Source organism: Cygnus olor, chromosome 13, assembly GCF_009769625.2.
Source record: "Cygnus olor isolate bCygOlo1 chromosome 13, bCygOlo1.pri.v2, whole genome shotgun sequence".
Classification (NCBI taxonomy): domain Eukaryota; kingdom Metazoa; phylum Chordata; class Aves; order Anseriformes; family Anatidae; genus Cygnus; species Cygnus olor.
Genome location: NC_049181.1, coordinates 10128446 through 10152229, shown reverse-complemented (window position 1 = coordinate 10152229; position 23784 = coordinate 10128446). Strand labels below are relative to the sequence as shown.

The 23784-nt window shown below is 41.2% G+C and overlaps 1 protein-coding gene across 2 annotated transcripts; it reads right to left on the bottom strand.

The window, feature by feature from the left end:
- Positions 1–44: 44 nt before the first annotated feature.
- OGT (O-linked N-acetylglucosamine (GlcNAc) transferase) lies at positions 45–23708 on the bottom strand. Of its 2 annotated transcripts, none has more exons than XM_040572888.1 (22): positions 23504–23708; positions 19773–19923; positions 18529–18772; positions 17460–17528; positions 14377–14493; positions 12891–12970; positions 11448–11643; positions 11104–11244; positions 10762–10862; positions 10414–10567; positions 10211–10312; positions 9804–9983; positions 8414–8572; positions 6991–7080; positions 5964–6089; positions 4900–5070; positions 4637–4753; positions 4390–4557; positions 2943–3095; positions 1983–2235; positions 1671–1794; positions 45–1078 (listed from the first exon to the last, which is right to left on the bottom strand). In XM_040572888.1, the coding sequence occupies exons 1-22, from the start codon at positions 23538–23540 to the stop codon at positions 904–906; spliced, it is 3108 nt and encodes a 1035-aa protein (XP_040428822.1). In that variant the 5' UTR covers positions 23541–23708; the 3' UTR covers positions 45–903. The 2 variants fall into 2 exon arrangements, with proteins under 2 accessions (XP_040428822.1, XP_040428821.1); XM_040572887.1 differs by having other exon boundaries at positions 19773–19953; positions 23504–23591.
- Between the last annotated feature and the right edge of the window lie 76 nt (positions 23709–23784).

Here is a 23784-nt window from a genome sequence, read left to right as displayed (position 1 = left end):
GCACAGGAAGGGTAGCAGAAAATGCGAAACGCTGGTCAAATCAGTCAAACTGGCAAACCAAAGCTTTATTTTTTGTTTAAAGTCTTTGCTACAGTACCTAGGACTGCGCCTCTATACATAATTAAACATCATTCCTGAAAGATCTGTATTTGGCACCAGTTTGTGTTTACCTCAAACACTTGTGGGGAGGATTAATTTCAAATCGAATTTGGTTTTCAAACAGAACAGGAGCTGCCATCATGAAGCCAATTAGCTGAGTTATTGGAGAAGCTTAAAAACAAAACAAAAACCCGAAGTCCTTATCTAAACCAACACATTACAGAGAGCTCCAAAACAGAGGTCAAACATTAAAAGGCTGATATAGGCTCAAGTGGTTTATAAAACCTATAAAAAAAGACTACACCAGCAAATATGCCCTTTCAGTCCGCACAGTTTAGAATTTAACGCAGGGAGCAACACTCGCTAGCTGGAAATCTTGTCATGGGAGAACCACACGTATACCAACAGGAGTACCCCAAAATCAAATGTTAAAAAGCTCCAATTCCCAATCCGCGTAAGAGGAGAGATTCATCAGAAGATTGAATCAATCCCTGAAATCATAACTGGTTGGGCAGTTCAAGCTTCCCCACCAATCACATCTCTCATACATACAGGTTCACATGTACACGGCTCAATCCCATTCAAATTCCTCATGGAATAAAAGGATCCCAGGCTCTATAGAGTCTTTCCCTATCATGCAAGAAGTAAGTCTGGCTGTGCTCTAATCACCATCATGTATCACTTCAGCCACAGAGTACCAGGCAGATTAAGTAGAAATGCACAGTTTTTAGCTCATCATCTCTGCAGAAGTGTTTGAGAGGCTCAGTTCCTGGAGAGTTCTGGGTGGGCGTACAGACAGTCTCTTCATGCAGATTCACTGGCCTCTACTGGCTTAATCATGTGGTCTGGTTTGTTGCCGGCAGCATAGTGATCCCACATCTGAAGATAAAGCCGCTCCAGGTCCATTGTGTACTGCTTGGTGTTGAACAAAGGACTGGATATTCTCTGCTTCCAGACTTTGCCACGTATTTTTTTCAGGCTACAAAAAGAGTTAAAGCCAGTCATGAGCAGTTTCAAACACTATTTTTAAATCTATTTCAGCAAACCCAGAACTGCCAGTACAACTGTTTCAAAAATACCTACTCTCCAACTCCCACCAAGTTCATACCGCCGTTTCATCCCCCAATTGCCTCTGATACATACCGGCATTACCACTTCAAAACAGCTGCGACATTAATAGATTAACTTGTCGCATTATCTATACTGCAGGAACTTTTTACTGCGCAGTTTTAACTTTAAATGACAAACTGACTAACCTTCAGACTGCCTAATCTTCAATTTAAAAAGAACAATAAGTGAACTCTTGCACTTTTTAACAGGTAAAATCCTGCACTTGAGCAATTTCTTCAGAGTAGGCAGCACTGTTACTCAGCCTAATTGGAGCACTATTGAATTTCTGCTGTTACAGTAAGCGGAGTTAACTGCACAACAAGAGACCTCTAGATGAGAATTGCCTTGTTATTTTAAACATTAAAGTACCTGCAAGATTATTAATAAGGCTCAGCGCTGTGCCCAACGACAGCACTTTATATTCCTGACGTTACCACGTTATGTGGTACAAGTTCACTTACTATTCCAGATCAGTTCCCAGTTTCACAGCAATATCTTCATATTCCTGCCTACTTTTTGCAATGAGCTCAAGACAACCAAGGCAAGTAAGCTGGGAGGCAGCAACTCGGGATGCAAGCGTTTCACCTGTAAAAACAAACAAAAAAGATGACAGGAATCAGCTTATCAAGTAACACATTACCAAGTATGAAGTTACTTTCCTTCCGCCTCCACAAGAGGAAGTAAGAAAATCCATCAAGCCAGCTAGCTGTTATTGTTACAGCATAAATCATCGTCAAATTTACCTGCTCTGTCTAGGTTCCCCATCACATTACCTGGCATAGTGACCATAGGAGTCCCAGCCCACAGTACATCCATCCCAGTTGTGTGCCCGTTGCAAAGCGGAGTGTCTAGACAAACATCAGCCAATTGCCCTCTCCTCACATGTTCTTCTTTGGGAGCAACAGGAGAAAAGATGATTCGGTTTTGGGAAAGACCCAAGTTTTGTGCATACTGCTGAATATTGGGTTCTCCTACAGCTGGGAAACGTAGCAGCCACAGCACACTGTTTGGAACTCTTTTTAGGATCTGTAAAAATAACCAAGAAGAAAATACAAACAGTTCTGTCAGAAACGTTTCTTTTTCTGGGTAATGGCAATAAATTGCCACGTATCAAGATGAAGCAAAAGACCCTATCATTCAATATTTGAATCTTCTGAGATAACAGAGCAAGGAAAAACAGATTACAGTTTGTAGTGGAATGGTATTCTATTCTGAATACTGCCGAAAGATACAGCAACTCTGAGCAATACTTCACAAAGTTGTACTTCAAGAATAAGTCTCGAAATTGGTGATACCATTTATTCATAGGCTCACGCTCTGGAATATAAAATAATACCCCTCAAAGAACTCTCTGCAATGTACTTACACGCTCAAATCTATCAATATACCAGTTGTCAAGACCAGCTATAACTTAAGCGTGCAGGCTAGAAAAGACCAAGCTTATTTCTCAATGGAGTACCAGCACGCTTAAGCTGTCCAAGATTTAATTCTCGCTGACTAGAAGCACAGATGTGATTTTAAATCAAACTTAAAAAAAAAAAAAAAATCTATATCCTATTAATGCCAAGCCCTGTAATACGAGCATTGTAAGGATTCAAATGGCTCAAGGTCAGTATTTTCCACAGAACAGTTGAACTTTTAACTTGCATGACATTTCTCTGGATTTAAACAGTAGAACTGCTATGTTCCAGAGGTCCAACCTCAGTCTTCGTATCAGACACACAGACACTTACATTAGCCCACATCTGTAAAGTGGAAGGGTCAATCTTATACAGCTGATTAAAGTTGCAGTATACAACAGCATCCTCTGGCAAGCCATATTGAGAGCGGGTAGTAACAATTATAGTTCGTGGAACTTCTTCTCCAGTTGCTGCTTTGTTGTTAATCTAAATGGGAAAAAAAAAGGCTACTTGAACACTGAAATCACAAGAAACAAGCTTATGCTCTATGGAATGTTCCTGAGGCACAGTGCAACGTGTTGGCACCATTAACTTAAAGCGTATCTTTGGCTTCTTCTATGAAAACAAAATTGTCTACTTACCCAGAACAAGAATTTAACTGGTACATGTAACATGCTTGTGACTGTCATGATGTTGCAACCACCAAGGAATAAAACGCTTGGCATTTTCATGCCCTGGCTATGTCTCTCTGAAATTCCAAGTAATTGGAAAGAACCAGCATATAAAGAGGCATTACACATGGACTCTTCCCCTCCTTAAGGTCCCTTCACTGCCTTGAGACTAAAAATGAAATTAAGACTTCAATGAAGAAGAAGAAAACAGTATTTAAGAAGCAAAAGATTTTTTGTTTTGATTTGAATAAAAGACAATAGGCACAATAGAACAGATAGAAAAAAGACACTTAAGATAAAAGATGCAGGCATGTATCTAACTGTGAGACTGTAAGGAACTGACTGACAAGGAAACAACCAACTCCTTTTGACTTTGTTCTGATTAGCCAGGATGGATGAAAGGTGCATTTTACCACAAAAACATAGAAGGAGTCACATTTCAGCTGTATGCTTATATAGAACACTTGTGACTGCACTAGGAATCCTATAGCTCATTCCTTCCTGTACCAAAAGACTAAACTGAAGGAAATGTCAATGTCAAAATTTGTTGTTTTTTTTTTTTTTTTTAAAAAAGGAAGAACCGCTCTACAAGGGAAGAAATTTTGAACAAAAATAACAACTGTCACTCTCACTCAAATCCCAGGAGCTGTAAGCACAGAGGTGGTGGCATAGTGCATAGTTCAGAACGATATAAAAAGGAGCTGAATAAGCATTGTTGAAATACAATGAAAGAACTTGGCCTGTATAACTGAACAAAACCTTTCGATAGAAAAAACAAAACTCAACAACAGCTTGTAAACACCCTTTAAGCTGAAGGGAACGATCACATCTTGCCTTCAAATTCTAAATAACTGACAATCTTTTCTGTGCAACAAAATTAAATTTCTTTGGACTTCAGATACCTGTTGACATAACCCCTCTATCTTTGGGGAAAGACCATCTTCCAGAACATCTGTGGCTTACAACACATCTGGACTTTCCTTCAGTATGAGAACTAAACAAATCGACATGACAGAAGACAGGCATTTGCTTGGAGGTTTTTGTTCCTTGTTATGTTAAAATACGCGTATGTATTATAAAACCAAGAGGAATGTCTTCAAGTGCCTCACCTGAGTAGTTGCTAGTCCATTACTAATGTTGAATCCATTGATAGTTATCTGAATTTGTCCACGATTAATCATCTCAATCACAGCTTCCGCAATTGTATTCATAGGAATGACTGGCATACTGAGGGCAGCATTGCTGTCTGCATTGTCTCCACTATCAGGACACTTCATCTATGAGAAATTCCGTAAGTACCAGAGAAAGTAATAGCTTCAGTATCTAATATAGAACACACAAAGGCATAGCTCTCACCTTAACAATCTTGACATCAGGGAGGCTGTCAAGGAAAGCCTTCAAGTCAATACCATTCAAAACAATTCTGTTATCATAAATGTGACCATTGGACTTGAAATCAATGACCGCTTTTTTCTGTTGAAAACAAAAAACAAATAAAACCTCAACAGTTACAAGATCCCTTACCAAATATGTACTAAGAGTCATTTTATCACAACAGCTGATGGAAAACAACAGCTATCAACACCAGCTTTTCTTGCCCTCTCTACTTTTCTACATACCTTCAGATGGGGGAACATGTTGGCATGGTCTCCAATAAAGAAAGTGTTTGGCATGTAAGCTAGTTTCTCTGAATACTGCTCAGCCACCTCAACTGGAGAAGTTTCTTTATCCGTAATGATGTAATCCATGAACAATGCCCCACTGGTTCCAGGATACCCTAACCACATTGCCTAAAGAAAACAAACAAAAAAGCAGGACTTCAGTCTTTTCCTTGTTTTCACCAACACAAGAAAGCAGTAAACAGGAACCTTACAGAATTAGAGTTCTCTTTCAGGACACAGTAAACTGCACGTGAAGCACGGGGAAAAAAAAATTACAGCGCTTCAACAGAAGCGATCCTATTTGTCTCACATCTGCTAATCCTCAAAAAGTCTCTCTCCTTTAATAAGGTGATATTCAAATTATTAATATTCAAGAGGTCTAGCTAAGAATTTTATCCTAACTGAAAGAATGCTTCTTTCAACTAGAAAACTAACAGTCTGTGATTGACCCCCAACTCCCCACTTCTGTGATAATACCACTCCTTTATACTCCCAAGAGACATCTCTCGGTATTGTCACATTCACTATTTGAAGCCTTTTTGGAACCGTGGTGATTAGCAAGCTACTTAAGGAGACCATCCTGAAGTCCATCCCATAACACCTGGGAGGGATGAATAGCTGGCCTTGTTAACATTTGATTCAACATTAACATTCAACTTGACATCAAAATATTAACATTTTTCAGGGAAAAAAAAAGCGAGGAAAGAGTATAAAGGTTGCATTTCTGCATTCACTTTGTAGAGAACAGGGAAACAGAAGGGGTAGATGCTGTCTGAATATTCTCTCACTGTGATCACAATTAACAAAGCTTCTGTCTGACCTGTTCTAAATTGTACTTGCATTATTACACACTTGAGAATCCCCAGATCTCTGACAGTGATCAAACATGAGCTTTCATTTTTTTTCCCCACTCTGCCAGAGAGGAGAGAAATGAAGGAAGAAAAAAAAAAAAAAAAGAGACACTCCTACTAAGAACTGGTGTTTGTTTTTTTTGGAGATACAGTCCTCTTCAACTTAGTTACCTGAATAGGTGCTGGTCTCAAAGCAAATAATTCATTTCGGGCTCCTTTGGTGTAGCCGTTCATGTTAATGAGAATGTGTATCCCATCCTGATGGATGCGGTCTGCTGCTTTTCCATTACATGGTATCTGAAGAATAAATAAACAAACTTATTCGTACTTTCAGTAACAAATGCAATTAGTCATTGGTGTACCAACGGATGAATGTCAAATGCATAATTTGGTGAGACGTAAGTTTTGTCACTCTTGGTTTTACAGAGGCGTAAATCCTCAACTCATTCTAAAAAAACCACCACCAAAACTGTTGTAACAAGGCAAAACATGATTTTGCTATAGACAAACAACAACAGGAAAATCTCAGCTCTGCCAAACCCATCTCAAAAAATGGTTCTGCTAACATCAGTTTAACATTTTTACTTATGAGAGCAGATCCTGAACAACATGAAGCGTTTAAAAACTATGTACAGGTTTTATCCATCATCTAATTTATATATATTATTCCATATACACAAATCCGAAGTTGCTTTAGGTTCTTGTCAGTTATCTTGAGGTAACGTAACAACTTCTGTGTATACTGAAATCCCTACCACATTTTTCACAAAAACTTAAAAACAAACAAAAAAACAGATACAAGCTTTTGATACAGGGGGAAAAAAATCCCTCCATCAAGCAAGCCTCTACCCCACTTCACTTGGGTAAAGTAACCTTAAGCAAGCTTAAATATATTTGCAGCTGTGGTGTTTTGATTTATCCATGACATTCGGGTATGACCATTATCTTAAGACCTAATGTAAAAGCTACTCAATATTGTTTTAATATTAATTTTTAATATTTGTTTTAATATTAATTTTTAACAGTATCACAGAGGTGACACGACAGCCACTGTATCCCAGGTTAGGCATAACACCAATACATCTACAAACCCCCAAATTCTTAAAACTAGCGTCAGCCTAATTCAAGAAGTCCTTGCCGCTAAAATCTTAACCTGTAGGCTGATCTCTCTTCCTTTTGGTTTGCTAAGAAAGCTCACCTGAGATAAGTCAATGAAGTGATTTGCTTCAGCCATCACTTTTACACGGAAGTTTGTACCGTCATCAGGACTCAGGGCATAACAGAATACCTAGAAGAGAAGGCACCACAAATTGAGTACCTGCAATAATTTATACCTTTACTATAAAGCTCCTATTGCAAAGTTATTTCGCAACAAAATAATTTTGCTATAAATATATGGTATTGTAATTTTTAATTACATAAGTAAAATTGTATCTAGTTCCAGACGAACTACATTATATTTGTGTGGCAGTTACCAGTTGAGAAAGAAGTAAAGAAAAAAGGACATTGAACACATTAGCACCAGGCCCCAGATCTACCTAGTTCTGGGACAAGTATAATGCACTACATCTTGCACAAACAAAGATAAAAAGTTCTCATCAATGCCAAGTTAAGCAATTTTAACACATGAATTTGAGTGTTTAATTCTGTAAAAATGCCTTTTACAAGACACCTTTGAATTTGTAACCAGTGAGAATCATGTAATTATGACTCAGTTTGAACAGATAAGTCGTGGGAAAGCTTTATAACAGATTCTTTAAAACGTGACTAGTCCTCTCCATTTAAGAAACTGCAAATGTATCCGAGAAATTCAAAATCTTTAATCTTAACTCTTTAGCTAATTGAGCGCAGATAAGCTATAGACAAAACAGAACCAACATGCAGAGAATTGGTTACCTTGAAGGACAAAAGCATGGTTTTAGTAAGACAGCAGATTAACTTTTATTATTTAAATTAAGGTCTGCAGAGCTTTATAAATCTAAAACAAGAAAGGCTGCTCTCAGGCTAATTGAAGGGGAAGTGGTACATTCCCTCCACCCCATAGATAACTCAGACTGCTAATTTGATTGTTTCATGAAAGAAAACTGCTTCATAGTGACACTTCTGACAAATCAAGCATACGGCTTCATCACAGGGATCTCAGACTACAAAGACTGTGTGACCAGGAAAAAGTAGAGAGGACACAGGGGAGATGGAAAAGAAGAAGAGAAAAAATAAGGCTTGTAAACGGCTTGTTTTGTGTTCACTCTGCAACGCAGAGTAAGCACAAAATGGATGCGTGTCTGTAAGGCTGAAGTAACAAGGCAGTAGCTTGATGTTGAAACACATCTATTAAAAGAACAGTAGATGAAGCTTAAATAAAAAGAAAATAAAAAATATTTTCCCATAGTCTTTGAATCCTACCTGCAGTAATTCCTACCGTCTAAATAACACATTGTACTGGTAAAAAGAAGAATTCTTAGGGTGCAGAACTCTCCCATCCCATAAAAAAAAAAAGGATCACTAACCAACACATACTAGCAACAGAAGATTTGCCCTTCCCTAATTTATCTGCCTGCACCAAGGAAAAGAAAGTGCCTATTACAGGTGTATTTTACAAGCTTCAGCATTTAGATTTTTACCTCAAATTTGTCTGGGTTATGCATGCCTGGGATTGACTGCATTAGGTGTGATGTTGGATGGTTTCCGAAATCAGAGCTCACATAGCCAATACGAAGTCGACCTTCACTGGCCTTCAGATCCTTCGGATGCTCGTATGGCGGCTTGTGAAGAACATTAATCTGTCAAGAAAACGTAACAAATGTTTATAAACCCAGGATCGAAACCCAAATGCTAAACATAGACCAAAAAAACACATGATTTTTTAGAATTAGCCTTATCCAGCATTTAAGTGGGCTATGAGCATCTGCTATTTCAAACCTGCATTACGTATATTCCACTGCAGCCAAGTGCAATTTTCACAAACTGGGTTACAAGATGTCATATGCCTACGTTTAGACAAATAAAGACAGACATGACTGCTGAAAATCATTAACATTTCTGCCTTTCTATCCCCTGCATATTCTGAAGTATTCCATCCCTGATTATTAAACATAATGATGCCACACCACGACTATCACACAGCTCTTGAACTACAAACCACTTGTAACCAGAACAGTGTTCCTGTGAAACATCACAGCAAGCTTTCTGCTATGCTCACCATCTTCCCCAGGCATCAGCATGTAACCACTATCATCGGCAAGATTACAAGGCTGCAGAGACCCTAAATTCAAGCCAGTTTAAAGGCACATGTTGTCTTCTAAAGTTTCATATCCGTACATCTCTCATGCTAACTAGACCCTTCCACTGGCTGACAGAGCATTTTCAATTATAACTGGCAACCTGCTCACGTAGTCTGTTTCAACATTCACAACTGCCAACAGCTGTGACCCTCTGATTCAAAGGGAAAACAAGCTACATTATTTTAGTCAAAGAACTTGCCATCAACTGCAACGACACTCTTGGCAGCTTGAGATGCTGTGCAGTTTTGTGGAAATAGCACAGTTAAGTCATTAAAAGAAAAGAAGACACGTTTAATGAATGAAACTTTGGAAGAAAATACGTTACTGTACACAAAGTACGCCAGAGCAGAATAAAAAATGAAAAATCTAATACTTCCTATTGAGATACACCCATCCTGGAACACTGCTGCCACCACAGAGGTGAGGGCATTTGGAAATCCCAGAGCCAAGCAAACACAAAGCTTGCACGTTCCAGCGAGGAACAGATGAGGCAAGGTCACGTACCAAGTAGTATAGATGCTGGACAGGTGCAGATTTCAGGAAATACTACCACACAGCTGCCTGGATCTATTTTACTGTTAGGGAAAGAATCATTTACTCACTCTGCATCTCCACAGGTCAGTGACTAGTAAGCCTTACAAAGGCTAATACTAACTACGTGAGTATTAGATTTTTGGTAAGAACAGACAAAAGTACTTCAGTCACAACAGGGCTTTATAAAACCTCCTACCTTGTCCAAGCACAGATTTCCATGTCTCTCAGCAATAGCCTTCCTAAAACTGTGAGAAAGGGGATACAGCATGCTGTGATGAGGGTGGACGGAAGGCAGTCTGTTTTTCTCCAGCTGATCAGCCACAATGCTAACCAGCTTCTTCATTCTTTCATCATAATCTGTCCAGTCACAGACAATCTAGGAAAGGTAAAATTAAAAAAGATTATTTCAAGAAGCCGAGACCAATGCTTCTTCCAAAAATGGAAGCAAAACCTTCAGTAATTACTGTTGATAACTACAGTCTTCTGATTTAAGACTTGTTTACTCTTTCACTACGCTTATGCAGTCTTTGGTTAAGGTGACCAAACTTTGTATTTGATACAGAGAAATCTTGAGAATTACATCCAATGTCTCCCCCTTCTCACCTGCAAACAGTGGGCTAAGTTACAGTAGGCATCAGGGAAGTCAGGTTTCAGTTTCAGAGCAGTGCGGTAGGAGGCAATGGCTTCTGGTATATTCCCTGAATCCTGTAAAGACAAAGGAATGAGTCAGTAGATACCAACATATTCAGGGTAAGTACCCACAATGCCCCACCATATTCTAAGAGTGATTCATTCACATGTGTTACCTTGTGAATAGATGCCAAGTTGCTATGGGCATCAGCAAAAGCTGGGTTTATCTGAATGGCACGGGTATAGCACTGTAGAGCTCCTTGAACATCCTGCATTTCCTTCAAAGTATTTCCCATATTAGAATAAGCATCTGCAAATGTGGGGCTGATTCTGAGAAACCAAGATAACATACGTTATGAATAAAAGCTTCTCCTCCATTCAGGAAACATACTCATAGCCACGCTTTCGTGTTTGCAAAGCAACTAACTGAATTTAAATATGCTACTGTAAGCCACATCCTGTACAGGTCTATGGCACTTTCCTGTTATGGAACACTGGGACTATTACAAGTAGTATCCATTTACCTAATAGCCTCTTTGTAATGCATCAGAGCTTCCTGTAACTTTCCTTGCTGTTGCAGAACACTCGCTAAATTCGAATGTGCAGCAGCAAACTCTGGAAACACCTGGAGGGGAAAAAAATAAAAGCATAATCAGTCTCTCAAATCCCCGAATTCTACCATAACAGAGGAAATTCCTGCGCATTTCTTACTCTTCATTTTAGGACTCAGGTCTCTGAGAAGAATTTCCTCTGCTTATGATTAAGAGATGGAAAAAAACAAAACAAAAAAAAACACCTAAAAACTGTATGTCATATTACATGTTCTCAGCTTTAATTCCCCACCTCCCGACAGCATTCAACTGTACCTCAAGAGCCTTCCTGTAAAGGCGGACAGCTTCCTCGATGTTCCCCTGCTCCCGTTTGATGTTTGCTAGATTGTTGAGAGAATCTGCATGAGTGGGACAAAGTCGAAGAGCTGTATTGTAGCATTCTTCTGCTTCAGCCACCTTCAAAAAGGAAAAAAAAAAAAGAATAAAAAAGGAACTGTTGATACGGTAAAATTTCTTGTAACAGCACTGTTTCTGAGAAGTTATTATACAATCAGTTTAACAGTTTCAAGGTGGATATTTCCTGGATATTATCCTGGTGGATATTAAATAACTTTTTTTTAAAAAAAAAAAAAGGAAGGCAAAAAAAATGCACTCCTTACACTGCCTTTCTCCTTCAAGGCATTGGCCAAGTTACAATAGGCATCAGGGAAGTGGGGTTGTAGTTCAATAGCCCTCCTGTAGGTGTCTATTGCTAGGTCTATCAGTCCTTGCTCATAATACACACAAGCAAGGTTGCCGTGCACAACTGCATGATTTGGACTCAAACTCAAGGCTCGTAGATAAGCTGCTACAGCTCTGTAACAAGAAAAAGAAGGTAAACAATCATCCACAGAGCACCAGTCATATTTATCTTGTCATAAAAACACACACAAAGAAAACCTTCAAGGGATATATACCACCACATACACAAAACCCACACCCCTGTCGTGTAAGATGTTAGTGGAAACACAGAGAAGTACTGCCTGAATCAAGAAGCCAATACATTATTATGCATTATTATGCATGACATTTTAAAACTATGCTCAATTTTGTAATGACTGGCAGGCTAGAAGACAGACTTTGTTCTCTTCAGTTAAACAACCTGAGTTCCAAAATTGCGTTAATAATCAACGTTCACTGCTCCACACAAGATAGCTACTATCTGAAACAGGCTTCAGCTGAAGAGATGTGCCGTATTCCTGTTCAGAACTATTTTAATATGGCTCGTATTACTAGAACATTTGTGACACTGCAAGACCTTTTCTTCATTTGCAAAATTAAAGTTTTATTCAAAAACTATTCTGCAATTATTTAATCTATAGAGGAACACGAAAAGCAAGAATTTCATGCGTTTACAATGCTTTTTTGGAGTAGTCCAAGGAACTGGTGCCATACTTTTCCCAGGCTGCTACTCCTGTTACAAACCACAGTTACCAGAAATTACAACCAAACCAACAGATGCAATGCTGTACACTGCATCGAAACAACACAGCCTGGATCTTCTTCCAGAAACAAAAGTAAGATTGACTGAACAGATTAGAGGTCTCAAAACAAGTTAGTCCAAACGACAGCAAATGTACTACTACAACCATATGCAATAACACAATGTGGACACAACAAATACAGAATATTCAGCCAGATGCTAAACTGGAATTTAGCATTTTAGCTTGTCCTACATAACGGGAAGTTTTAGATATACCTATAGATCAGAGGTCTAGAAACACATAATGAAAATGGTAGTTTCATGCCTTTCTCACATACCTTCTCACCATCCTTTTCCTGACTTAATTTCAAATCTATTTTTGTCTACACCTTCAGTAGTAAAATGTTAAAAATGAGAATTAAGTACAGGAGAATAACAAAGGGATACATTCCACAGAATTTATTTATTTTTAGTTCCAGTATCCAGCTTTCTGAAGCCATTTACTTTCTCAGCTCATGGCACACATTTTCACTATGTCTGCCCAAAGAGATTTTACATCAGGAACCTAATTTGTATCTTGGTATGTATGATACGTATGATATGTACACCACTGACAGAGTGATTCTACTTATCTGCTTACCTGTCAAATATCCTTGCTTCCTTGAGGACATTTCCCAAATTGATATAAGCATCCAAAAAGTTTGGGTCAAGCGTTACAGCCTGGAAGTATTTTCAAAGTTTTGAGCATTAGCACAAAAGCTTTCTCTATGATACCTGAAGTTAATTTTTGTTTATATATGTATACACATGATTTATTTTTAAAGTCTCTCAAACTTAATCTGTAAGCGTCTAAGACTACCAACAACCTAGTAAGGAAAACTTAAGTTATACAAATCAATCATAGAACACTGAAGTTACTTATCTGAAGAAGGGACAAAATATACTACCTTCAGATCATTCATTTGCTTACCTAAGCCATGACCTAGTTCCCTCCAAATTCATGCGTATTAGAATAGATAGTAACTGACATCAGTTGTGACTACTGCAGAATAAAATGTTAAACATTTATTTCATGTTAGGTTGATCATACTTAAGTCTCCTGCCCACCCTTGCTATGCTATTTTTAGGGAAGAAAAACCTTAAAAATAAAAACCCAAAAAACTGATCTACATCCTTTATCTACTGCAAAACGAGACCTATTTTAAAAATTTAGGAAACAGATCCTAAAGGAAAAATAGAGCCAATTTCACAGGAACAAGAAAGCAAATACATCATGTGCATAGGGAAAAAGAACCGTAGCCATTTGACTAACAAAAAACATTTTCACTTTGCAGTAATAAGCTACAGATGTGTATTTGGAAAGCCACACTCTTACAGTCTTTCCCACGGGAACCATTACTTCTAAATTAAAATACTTTTTAATTATAATTTACTAGATACAGGAACAAAAACAAGCAGTTAAAATTAGTTTTGTAGATCCGAGTCAAAAATACCAGGAAGAAACTGTCCACCACATCTTAAATCTGGTTTTAGGTCATGTTAGAGACTTAAGAGAGGAATACAAATCAAATTCAGATGCTAACTAAAAGGTATTAGACAACGATTTAGAGTAAGATCTAATGACAAAGATCTAGAAAAGTCTGAAACAATAGTGGTGAAAAACAATCCTGGAGAAGAATGAGCGTCACTTAAAACTGTTCTCCTCAGTTACTCATAGGAAAGTTAAGAACACCTGAAATAAAAACTGCTACAAAAAAAATGGTTTTAAGCGGAATTGTTTCTCCTTTTTACATACAAAAAAAACAACACAGAAAACATTATTCCCAAACTATACTTGTAAAAATTCTATTCCGGTAAAGGACTGTAAAACAACTTAATGAATTTCTTATCTTTGACATGTGTGTGAAGTCCTTAGGGCAATTCTAAACATATCTCTTTAGTGGCATACAGGCAGTCTGAAACATCAGGAAGTAAACAAATTATTAACACAGGACGTCAACAGGATTATAAGAAATTCTGCTGATCAAAATATTTTTATCACCTACCAAAGTACTCATCCATAAGCAGACAATTAATGGCCTGTGCATTAAAATCTAGCAGTGAAGCTGACTGGCTTAGACAGTTACCTTTTCAAAGTGATGAATTGCAAGCCAGATTTCTCCTTGGGCATTGAAAACACAGCCAAGATTACTCCATGCCACTGCAAAGTTTGGTTGAGTCTCAATTGCTTTTAAGTAACAGGCCTTGGAACAGTTAAAGAAGAGAGATACAAGGGAAGGGGAATATTTGTAAAAAGAAAAAAATGAGAGAAAACAATTGTTAGTATGCCTTCTCTAACCAGCCAAAAGTGACCCTGCAGTATAGGCTAGCTTGCGCCAAAACTAATGCGCTGCAAACTGCTGTTGATCCTGCGCCAGCGCAAACCAAAACCCAGGTGCAAGCCCACCATTTTTCAGTTATGCTGATAACAAGTTAACATGCCTTTAGACACCAGGTCAGCAAAGAAATCATCTTCAAAATAATTCACGTAGTTCAGAGGAAGTATCTGCCTCTCTCGACGTGCATAAAAACAAAAAACTACTATGCAAAAACTACTTAGCTATGAAATAAAATTATTAAATTGTGACGTACCCTAAACAGGATAGAAATCACTCTGAAAATCAGAAAGGCTACTGAAAAAGATGTAGCTTATCTTCACTTTTAGTCGTCCTTGTTAAGCGAGATGGCACACCCCACCCCAGGTTCTCCGAAGACATTCCATCAGCTACAGCTTCAAAACCTCAAATGACAGGATTGCATGAAGGTTTAGGTCCCTGTAATGCAAGCGCGAGAAGTCGCTGCGCATCCTAACCAGCACGGCGCCACGCTATCGCTGCGAACTGCTTTGCTATATTCATTGCCCTAGGTGCAGCGAACGGCCAACCAGAATCATTAATCTACCAGACAGGCCCACACAAAAACTTGCACGTTAAATTTGATGTCTGGAGTCTAAAAGCGTTACAACCCAATTGTGTCCAAAAGGCCAGCGCCTGGAGCTTGGGCAGGCACCCAACCCGAGATTAATCATCCAGTCAACCGTTCGCGAGGGCTTAATCGCACGCAATGCGCGTTACCGCTGCGCAGCCTTTGCGCTACTGCAGGATCACAGCGCATCATCAGAAGAGCAGAACGCTGCAATCCAAACAAAGAAGAAAAAAGGAAAAAAATGAACAACCAGAAGAGTTAGAAGCTTTTACTATTAACTATCTCCAATTACTTCTTTAAAAAAATATTTTAATTTACTTTTACTTTATTTCTTTGAAAGAATTTGTGGCTACTAGTATAAAACATTCTTACATTACTTGCTTGTAATTAAATATTTTAAGCTGTTTCTGAAGCCACAAGACAGAAGATTCAGGCATGGAGGCAAATGGTTTTGCTGTGGCAGTTACAAACCCGTTACCATATTTCTCATCATGTGACTTTTCGGTGCGTTCCTTGCTGGAAGAGGAGGAGGAGGTGTGTGTCTGCCCTAGATCCAGGCCTCGAGCTCCCTTCAGCGAGGCACCTTACGCATGGAATAGGAGGTTTCACCCACCTGAAACCTTCTAAATACAATATCAGTGGTGAAAAACCAAAAACAAGAGAGAAAATAAAACAAGATCATTAGTAAAAGTTCAACAAAGCAATTGCAACTTTTTTGGATATGTCTTAACACATGGGAATGAGGACAATCTGTCTGTAACAAGGGAGACATGCAGAAGGGAGAGGGTTAATCAGGGCAATTGCATACAGCAGGGACTTTTTTTTTTTGGAAGAAAGGCTCTGAAGTATCTACAAAGAAATTAAATTTTAGTTCAAACTGTAAGGAACTTGCTGGCTTGATCTTTCAAATGGACTGATAACCAAAGAAACACATTGCAATTTACTCAAGATGTTTTTCCTCGTTTATTAAGTTCTCACAAAACGGAATAACACTTTCAAACTAGGTGTCTCCAGAGCTCTGAAACAAAGAAGTCAGCAACCTAAGGCAGGCGCAGTGTCTTGGCCTATACCAGTCACACTAAAGCTGCAGTGAAGTGCAATTCATGTTAGCTGTCCGCTTGGTGGGCTGAGAACCAAGTGTCTCAAAGACTCTTCAAACTGTTAGTGCTACTACGAAACATTTTCAACCTGGATCTGACCAAATCGATTACGCTGTCCTAGGATGGTACGCGCATCCAAGTTGTTAGGAGAAGTCCAAAAAAACAATGAACTTTGAAAACTACGCTCCCCTTACCCCATAAAGGCCCTAACCCTCCCCGATGGTGCTGCAGCCAAACAGACAGCTACGCTGTTCATACACTCCACTTTTTAGCATGCGCGTGGGGCTTGGAGTGACAGACGTGGAGTCCAGAGTGTTTCTGATTTCTCCACACTCCTCACCCCTGCAGCGCGGACGCGTAAGGTGGCTTGTAACAAGACAATTTCTTTGTGCAATCCAAGTTTTAACATGCCAAGAATTTTAAACTCATCTTGGTGTTCAAATTCTCAGTTTAGGAAACACAAGACTGCTAGAAGCCACCTTTCCACTACAGCAAGTTTTCTTTCGATCAGTTCATTTCCAAACAAACCAGCTTTGTCCTTCTGATTTCTTTATTTTAGGGAGGGGAGAAGGGAAGACATGAAGAAAAGTTATTCGGGGGTTCGCATACTGCAGCTATTGATCATTTACTAGCCTTTCTTCCACTATCAAGGGAAGGGAAAAGTTAAAAAGAATAAAAATCTTTAAAAGCCAATATTACAAGGTAACATTTGGATAAGTTTCTTCTCCACTTACAAGCCACAAAGGACTTTAGAAGAGCAGCATTTTCAATAGCACCTGCATCGTACAGGGATCTCGAGCTAACCACAGGCTCTCTGCTTGGCACCAGCAGGCAAGCCTCAGATTTGAAGGACTGTTACTTATTTCCAGATAAGAGCATGGTGGAGCCCCTGCCCAATACTTCAGAATGGTATCAGATAGTCTAGTTCAGCAGAAAGGCTTGGTAATGTTCCATTTCTTGACTTAAACCAACTTTTAAACATGGACATGCCATATCTTGCCCTGCAACTACTCTGGGGTGTTTCAGTGCCTTCAGTTTTCAGCAGTTTCTCAGACTGTCTGTAGATCAACGCAGATTTGAAGACTTGGTGCAAAGTTCAAGTTTTCAAAACACTGGCGTTTACATGTATTCTACTCAACACCTACCTTGGCTTCTTCCAAGCGACCCAGGGCTTTGAGCAGGTTCCCCAGGTCACTACGAACACAGTACAAGTCCTGAAAAAATCAAAGTCACACCGTCAGCTTCGGGACTTCACCGATGTCCCCAAGGTCTTCACATAGGCCCTGGAACGGAACTCCCCAGTCCTCTACAGCTCAGTGTAAATTCCCAGTAAATATATTACAAACTCAAAACATTTTTTCATGACCTAACGTTATAGCCAACAGATCTGACTGATTTTAGTACTGTAAAAATACATCAATAAGAAAAAAAGGAATTAGGAACCAGTTCATACAATTTCTGTTTGTACGGAGATATGAAAGAACAGAAAGTTCAAGTGACCCCACAAGCAGCTTAAGTTTTTTTTACCACATAAAAGTATTTGAAGCCTCTTTTTTAATCACTGCTGTTTTCCTTGCTTCCTGCATCCTCAACAGTTTTACCTCCCTGTTTTTCCCCATTAATCCATAAGCCACTTGCTCTTTTTCTTTCATTTGTAGCCACAGCATGCACTGCTGGATACTCCAGTTGCAGTCTATTGTAAGACCACAGAGAATGAGAACAGCTGTGTCAACATTAACAAAGAAAGTTTCTAACCTAAGTAAAACTCAACTTTTGTAATAAAAACCATCTTACAGGACTCCTAACCGATGCACATTCTACTAGTCACACTGCTTAACGTGAATTTGACAAGTTCACATAGGCTGAAGAACACAGCAAAAAGATTCCAAGCTCTTGTTGGACTGGTTTTGCATTTGCTTTTGCAAAGGAAAAAGGATATACACACACTGGACCAGTGCTGCATTTTAAAGATTTCTGACAAAACAGGCACTCGTGATGCAATTGTAAGCAGACACCTTCATCATACTGCACAGCACTACACAGACCATTTGAGCACAATGCAAAATAATCAGAAGATAGCACTCTAACATAATTTTTACTAAAAAAAATTAGTTTTAAAGAGTTATAACCCCAAATCTGAACAGCAGATGATTTTATAGCAGTCACTTATAGACATAAAAGTGACACAGCAGCAAAGTACAACGTGCTACTTACAGGGTTGTACTGAAGGGCAGACACGTATGCCTGTACTGCTCCTTCCATATCTCCTGCGGCTACCAGCGCAGCAGCCAGATTAATATATCCATCAATGAAGTCTGGTTTGAGGCGTAGTGCATGTCTGTAATGCTCGATAGCTTCTTGTAGCTGTCCACGTTCCTTGTACACATTGCCCAGATTCGAGTAGGCTTCGGCCAACAGCGGATTCTGTTTAATAGCCAAAGTGCTGAAGTGAGCAGACCTGGAAAAAATTAAACAAGTTAACAAAACAGCTGACTTTCAGTGTTTGCCTGTTTGCCTTATTATTCAGTCAACATTCATGCTTAAGCAAGCCAAACCCACAGCCAACACATCTGGATTTACAGATTTAGCTTCTCCTAGTTTGAACTATCCTCTCTCCTATTCTTCTTTCAGATTCTATTGAAGAAAGACAACTCAGTTGCAATCGGTAGGCTTCAAGCCTCCTCACCAGCCTGAACTCAATGCAGCGGGAGAAAGCACTGCAGATACTCTGTTACACCTCTTCCAGCAGTTGTATGCTACTTTTCTAGGCAACGTTTCACTTGACAGTCTTTTCAAGAAACAGGATATAACAGACAGATCAGATGTAAAACTCTGTCCTGTCCTCCTCCATTTTATTATCCCATATCTGAATTGTTATTACAATCCCATCCAGAAACCTACATAGAATAAATCCTGATTTCAAGTTTTTACTTCCTTCACCAGCACACACAGATTTACAGCTAGAACAGTTACAATTCAAAATGCAAGATCAGGAACAGGCAGGCAGAAAGAGCACAGAGACAACCTTCACAAGACAGAATCCTTATCTAAGCAATACCATTCTGCTGCAAACAATCAGTCTTAGAATTAAGAAAAAAATAAACAAACCCCACACTGCAAGCGGAATAAAGACTTTTGTTTACTTGTGCAAATAACTCTGGTACATACAAGTGTGGCTGATACTCTGATATTAAAGCGTACAATACGAAAAAACGAGAGTAACAGCAAGATCTGTCGTTTGTTGCAAGGCTAGCAATTCCCAGTTGTATTCCTCTTACCCTGAAGAATTCAAAAAAGCACGTTATTTTTGACGAGTCCTTACGGCTACCATGAAGTTAGTCAGTATTTGCATTCAGAGACAAAGCCAATGTTAGATGAGTATTTTTTTCAGCTGCGCTCAATACTATTGCAGGCACAAACTCAAAAGAAAACTTGACAGAACCCCTCAGTTCTCCTACCTGTCCAATCTGCGGCACTGGAAGTGAATAGATGATAGTAATAAAAGCACACCAGTATTATCAGGCTCTTGTCTCCAAAGCTGCATGCAGTGTCTCTCTGCTGCTTCAAAGTCTCCTGCCTGATATTCACGATGAGCCAACTCCGCTAACCCTTGGAAGGAAAGCATACGTTTCGTTGGTTCTGGAGAATCACCAAAACATTTAAGGGGGGAAAACAAAAAGTTAGATAATGGAAACAAAACAAAAGAAAGAAAACAAAAACAAAACAAATGTGAAAAAAAAAAGTGTTTAGAACTAAAGGATGAAGATGTCTGAAGTTACATAAACACTACAGCAAGTGACAGCTCGAGCTCTCAGATCTTCAGGCTCCCACCTACTGCTATGGTATTTCTAACATTGTGTGTACAAGCGCATGACTTCATCAGTTAGTATCTGGAAACACAAATATTCACAGCTATTACAAGACAGAAATCGACCGCTTTCCACGAACCTGAAAAATATTTGAAGATATTCCTGACGTAAGATTTTACTTTGGTTCATAACAGTAGCAGCGTGAGCAACAGAACAATGAATTTCCTTACCCTCCCCCCAGGACTAAATCTAGTGCTTTGTAACATTGGAAGTTCTAAAAAATTAACAGGAAAATGAAGGACAGCAGACAAAGACTTCAAAGGACTTGAACAAAAGGAAACTTTGCTATGCCAGTAGATCGGTATCGTGTAAAAGCCCTTAAAGAAAAATGTGTAATGCACAACATTCCTTTAAACCTCTATGCTGCCTGGGTTATCTACAACGAATAACAATTCCTCCACCGAATAAAGTGCTGGCCTGAGTACGGTATCAGATGAGACAAACACAAGCTTCAGTGGTTACGCTGTTGGCCTACAGAAGGAACCACAAGAAGGAGAGGGTACAGGAAAGCAGTTCCTACTTCGGGAGGCTTAGCTGGAATGGGAGGGACAAAACGTTTTTAATATTTAAGATACATTCACGAAGAACAAAATACTTCAATAAAACACCACATTTTAGTTACAGCAACCTTCTCTGTGAAAAGCGAGTTAACTGTCTTACAAAGACAGCTCTGTATTAGAATACAGACAACTGCAGCTAGGAAAAAAAACCCTCAACTGTTCATCCTAGAAAGTGCCTTCAATTTCTGCCTTTATACCACTTATTCTTGCTATTAAAAGCTTTTATTACTGCAAGTATCTCTTTATTTTTCCTTCTGAAGTCCAGCATTTCCAGTACTCTGCAGTCACTTAATTCCGTTTCCTCAATACTTCCCACCTGCACCTGGGGAGTTCTGCATTTCTGATGCAATGAAACAAATAAATCCTACCAAATAAAAGCAAATACCTCAATATCTGAGTACACAATTTTGCAGTTACATACTACAAGGATCTTCTGAAACTATTTTACGAGAATTTTTAAAGATGGCAAAACAATCACAAAGACATTAGGTTCAGAGTTATTATCTAGAGTCCATTTTATGAACTCGGGGTCGATGGCAATTATTTCCATTATTTTCATGATTTTCTTTTAGTGCTATCTGGTTTCGAGAATAAAAAAAAAAATCGACGTGACCCAACTCAAGTTGTTTTCCCAGATAATATTGTCTCTGTGCTATAAACTAAAGGTTCATTATAAGCTGGAACTAGCAAAACTACTGACTGTCAGCTACTTGAGACATTACTAACCAAGCGCCTGCAAACAGGTTAATCTCTGTTTTCTAGGGCCCTGCTTCACAGCTTTCTGAACCGCAGACTAAGGGAAAAGCGGACTTCAGCGCCTGGTTAACCTTCAGGGCAATGGACAGACGTAACTGTTACTCAGCGTGGAAGTGACAGCAGCACTGCGAAGGCCGCAAGCGGCTGACAGCAGAAGCCCAGCGCACAGCCGTGCTGCTCCTGCTCCCTCCTGCGGCAGCAGCCACACAGGCTCAGTGCGCTTCAGGCACCGCTCACAGCACAGACACGGCGAGGCTGGACAGAGGAAGCACGTGGCCCATGGGCAGGAGTAATTTCTCCTTTAAGTACCAATAGCGGGATTAAATTTCAGTGCTAAAGCAAAAAATATATATATATAAAATAATAAAACCCACAGAGGTTTAGACTGGGAGTCTCGTGACCACTTGGGAAGAAACTTCCAGCTGCTGCCCGAACAGGACACCTGGCCTGCTCAAGCATGGAGCGAAACTGAAGTTGCAACTCCTCAGGCAACAGAGAAAGGACACCGCAGAAATCCTGTATTTAATGTAACAGCACCTGGGAATAACAATCCCTAGCTAAAGTGACAAAATGAGGGTACTGAAATTTTCTCTCATTTATCAATATCTTCCCAAAACAATCCCCCCTCGCTCCCCTGAGCAGAGATAAAGCAAATCAATCCCTCGGCATAAAATACCCAGTCATCTACCTCCAAGTAAATATTTTAGCAGAAATCCCCTCGAGAAGCACAGTCGATGCTGGGAAGCAAACAGCTGTAATCCCCACGTTCCACATGAGCTGAACTTTCAACTACACTGCTGCAGAACAGAAGTCAGGCTCCCCAAAGAACCCATAACGTGGCCGCTCGTGTCTGCTCACCGAACCCATTTCTAAAGAGAGCAACAGCAGCAAGGAGCCACAGGCAGAAAAATCCCTTATCAAGACTTACTCGCGTGAATTCCTGCACCTATGCTAGCCCACACTACACGCTTTGACTATGACCTTGGCAAAGCCTGGTGCGTGCCACAACCTCTCCTGCAAGCTGTAGAGAACGCAAGCAGATTAAACACCCGCACAGAAGTACCACAAACCCACACGAGACCTTTTCTCCCTCACAAACAACCACCTGAGCGCTTAACTCCTGCTCAACCTCGCGCTCCGGTAAAAGCTGGAGGCAGGCAGGAGCAGCCGCCGCCTCCAGCCGGGAGGTGCGGGCGACAAGGGGCAGGTGACAGCGCCGGGCCGGCGCTCGTCCTTCTCAGCTCCTCAAGGAGCTCAGGGCTCCCAGATGCTGCAGCCTCGGTGTCCGGAGAAGCAGTCCTGGCCGAGGTGGCACCGTCCTGCACCGCTCGGCCTCCCCTTGGCTCTGTCCACCCCAGCCGCCGCCCCGCTGCCCTTTCCTCACACCGCTCCCCCGTTTCCCCCCCCCCCCCCCCCGCTTTTCCTGAGGCATTGTCCCAGATTTCCACGCTCTTCCTTCCCTTCTGCTTAGAGGAGACCCTAAAAATCCGGAGGGTAAAGCTGCGCTTCCCTTTCACCAAGAAAATACACACACACACACACGTATATATATATATCTATATTTCGTTGTGCGGGGGAGAAAGCGAGCTCGCTCCCCTCGCGGGCAGGGCAGCTCTGGCAGCAGCAGCACGCGTGCGGCCCGCAGGTGCCCGGCCCCCAGCCCCCGGAGGAGCAGCTCGGTGCGGGTCACGCCGCCCTGCTCCCCGCCGCCACCTGACGCCGCGATCGATACAAGCCGAGGAGCCCCCCGCGGCGCGGCCTGCGGCTGCCCAGCCCGGGCTGCCCCCGCCGGGCCGAGCCGGGCACAAAGGCGGCGGGGGCCGGCCGGGAGCAGCCGCGGCGAGGCGGCCGCTTCTGGAAAGTTCCGCCGGGAGCGGCCCCCGCGGGCAGGGAGCGCCGCGCTCCGGCCGAGGCAGGCGCGGCCCCCGGCGGCGGAGTGCCCCCGGCGGCGCCCGGTGAGGGCAGAGCCCGGCCCGGCGGGGCGACCCCGAGCGCGGCCCGTACCTGTGCTGTCCGCCACGTTCCCCACGGAGGTCGCCATGGCGGCGGGCGGGCGGGCGGCGAGGCTCTGGCGGAGGCGGCGGGGGTGGGGGGGACGCGGGCGCGGCGGGCCGGGGCGGGCGGAGCGGGCCCGGGCTGCCCTCGGGGCTGGCGGCGCGGCGAGGCGGAGGCTCCCGAAATGGCGCTGGCGGCGGCGGCGGCGAGCCGAATGGCGGCCGCCGGACCTAGCTCCCCGCGCCAAAGAGTCCGCGCGCGGCGCCGCGGAAGGATCCCGCAGGAACCGC

What these genes read in the sequence shown, in the direction of transcription:
- OGT (XM_040572887.1), bottom strand. Translation starts at nt 23,540, where the DNA reads ATGGCGACCTCCGTGGGGAACGTGGCGGACAGCACAG. An exon ending in GTCGCTTGGAAGAAGCCAAG is followed by an intron (nt 14,494 to 17,459) that starts GTAGGTGTTGAG and finishes AACTGTTCCAAG; the next exon opens with GCCTGTTACTTAAAAGCAAT. An exon ending in CTGATGTCAAGATTGTTAAG is followed by an intron (nt 4,558 to 4,636) that starts GTGAGAGCTATG and finishes AATTTCTCATAG; the next exon opens with ATGAAGTGTCCTGATAGTGG.